Raw genomic sequence first — 2,500 nt, 5'->3', positions numbered from 1 at the left:
CCTTTTTAGCTTTAAAATAGCACGATGAACTATTTCACCTCATCTGAAAACCTACCCTAACATCACAATAGTTGTTTATTCCTAAAAGGTATATAACCTTCTAATATAATATAATTCAGGAAAAAAAATGAGACAACAGAACCGGAACGTAGTCTTACACGGCCAGACTGTCCGCCACGTTGAGTCCGGTGAAGAAGTGGCTCCGGACGAAGTCGAAGAGGGAGCAGCGGACGCAGCCTTCCCCGTCGGCGAACTCCCTCCACAGCGAATTGAGACCCTCGGCCAAGTCGTCGGAGTCGTCCAGGCGGGGCAGGTCGTCGGAGCCGCCCTCGGCACCACCGTACTTGCTCTCGGCCGCCTCGAGCATGTTGTAGAAGGAGTAGACGATGTTGGGCATGTCGGAGAGGTCCATGAGCGTGAGGTCGTCGCTGCGACGCCTCCTCCTGGCGGTCGTGACGATGAGGCGGTAGGCCAGGAAGGCGAGCAGGGCCGCGGCGCCGATGCCCCCCAGGATCAAGTACGGGTCCAGGTACACGCCGTAGCCGTAGCCTCCGTGCATGGACGAGCCGTACGAGTCGTCGTAGGCGCCGTAGCCCCCGTAGCCGCCGCCGCCGTGGCTGCTGACGTGCCCCTCATAACCGTAGCCGTCGTCGTAGTAGTCCCTGTAGCCTCGGTTGGACATGGAGCGGCCCGTGGCCCCGGGCGCCATGAGGGGCTGGTCGCTCATGATGAACTGGAGGCCCTTGGCCACGATGGGGCTGTTCTTCGCGAGGTCCTCCTGGAAGGCCACGATGTCCTCCTTGGACACCACGCGCTCGGCCACCTTCAGGACGTGGCCCACGAACTGGTGCATCGTCTTCCAGGCGGCATCCCTCACGATGCCGCCGACCAGCGAGGACACCCGCCCGTTGAGGACCCTTCCGGCGCCCAGGCTGTCGAAGCGGCTGAACACCGGCTGGAGCTGGTCGGCGACGTACTTGGCCAGCCCCGGGTCCACCCTCTTGCCGACCACGTGCAGGAAGTTGACCCTGTCGCCCAGGTCCAGCACCTTCTTGATCAGGTCGAGTGGCAACTGGTCCGTCAGGTCCTGGATCTTGTATTCGTCCTCGAGCCAGTTGGTGTAGCTGACGGCCATGGACTTGAACTGCGCCCACGCGTCCCCTCGGATCGAGTCCAGATACCCGAGGAGGGGATTGCCCTCGCCCAGCTCGTTCTCGGCGAGCGTGTCGTTCATCTCCACCAGGGGCAGGAAGGGCATATGCTTGATCTCCTGCAGGATCTCGTTGAGGGGAGAGTCCTCCTCCTTCTGCTTCTTCTTCTGAATGGGTTCTTGCTCCTCGATATCACTCAACCCGAGCTCGAAGAGACTACCCAACACGCTGTTCTCCGTCGTCGAGGTCGAGAAATAGACAATTTCTGGAGCGGACGAGCTCGCCGGAGACGCAGACGGGGCGTTGCGGGAGCCGGTTCCTCGTCCTTCGTCGTCCCTCTGAGACGCCACGAAGGATCCCGAGTTCTCCCTCGGGCTTGGGCTGTCCGAAAGCTGATCCCTCAAGGCGTAGAGGGAACTGAGCTTCGACTGCAGGACTCCGAGAGGGTCGAATGCGGTGGCTAAGCTCCCGAAAGTTAGGAGGACGAGGCAGGTGGCGAGAACCGACGGCCGCGACATCTGTTGGTGGTAAGTGGCATTAGGAACTGTATGTGAACAGTTTATTATGGAATAAGGATTCCTTTCCTTTAACAAAAAATAATGTATCTACTATAACGTCTGTCGAGATTACTCTATGCCAGACGTCCGTGTCAAATATCCCTTTTAAGAATTGTCGCGATAAGCTATTGCAGGTTTGACGTTACTTTAGAATGATAATGATGTTGATAGATCATGCCATTAATGATTATCTTAATAATACCACCACCGACAAAGAAAACAAAAACATTCACAAACAATATCAACTGTCTCCATTAACATTAGCATTACAAAGATGACACACTCAATATAAAACCAGCGAAAGTCAGAAATCTAAAGTCTACCCTCGAATATCGCTCCTCCTGTCCCGTTTTCAATGAATTGAGAAAGATCGTCATAACCATAGGATTTTGATGGAAAAAAAATCCAAAAAATTAATATTTCTCAAAAATAGTTTTTATTATCCTAATATATATATATATATATATATATATATATTAATATATATATATATATATAGATAGATAGATAGATAGATATGTATATATATATTATGAAAATGAAAATATTACTAATATTATGTATAATGGGGAATCATACATGGAAATAATACAAAATAAAGAAAAAAAAAAAAATTTGATAATCAGAAAATACAAATAATTATTGAAAAAGATATCAGAGATTCGTTAAATCTATTTAATTACACAATTTATAAGTGAAAGAAATGAATCATGAGTATGACAATAAAGAGTGATAATAATAATGATATTGCGATTGCAAAAGTGTTATAAATACGATTACTATTATTTCTTA

The 2,500-nt window shown here is 49.5% G+C and overlaps 1 protein-coding gene across 1 annotated transcript in view; it reads right to left on the bottom strand.

Annotated features, from left to right (window-relative positions):
* LOC119580020 overlaps window positions 1-2,500 on the bottom strand; it is a 7,153-nt gene that overhangs the window by 1,092 nt on the left and 3,561 nt on the right. The window contains exon 2 of the mRNA XM_037927872.1: window positions 159-1,669. Within this exon, the coding sequence (XP_037783800.1) occupies window positions 159-1,669 (1,511 nt within the window). The remainder of the gene's footprint in view (window positions 1-158; window positions 1,670-2,500) is intronic.

This window comes from Penaeus monodon, chromosome 13 (genome assembly GCF_015228065.2).
Source record: "Penaeus monodon isolate SGIC_2016 chromosome 13, NSTDA_Pmon_1, whole genome shotgun sequence".
Classification (NCBI taxonomy): domain Eukaryota; kingdom Metazoa; phylum Arthropoda; class Malacostraca; order Decapoda; family Penaeidae; genus Penaeus; species Penaeus monodon.
This window is presented reverse-complemented; position numbering and strand designations above follow the sequence as displayed.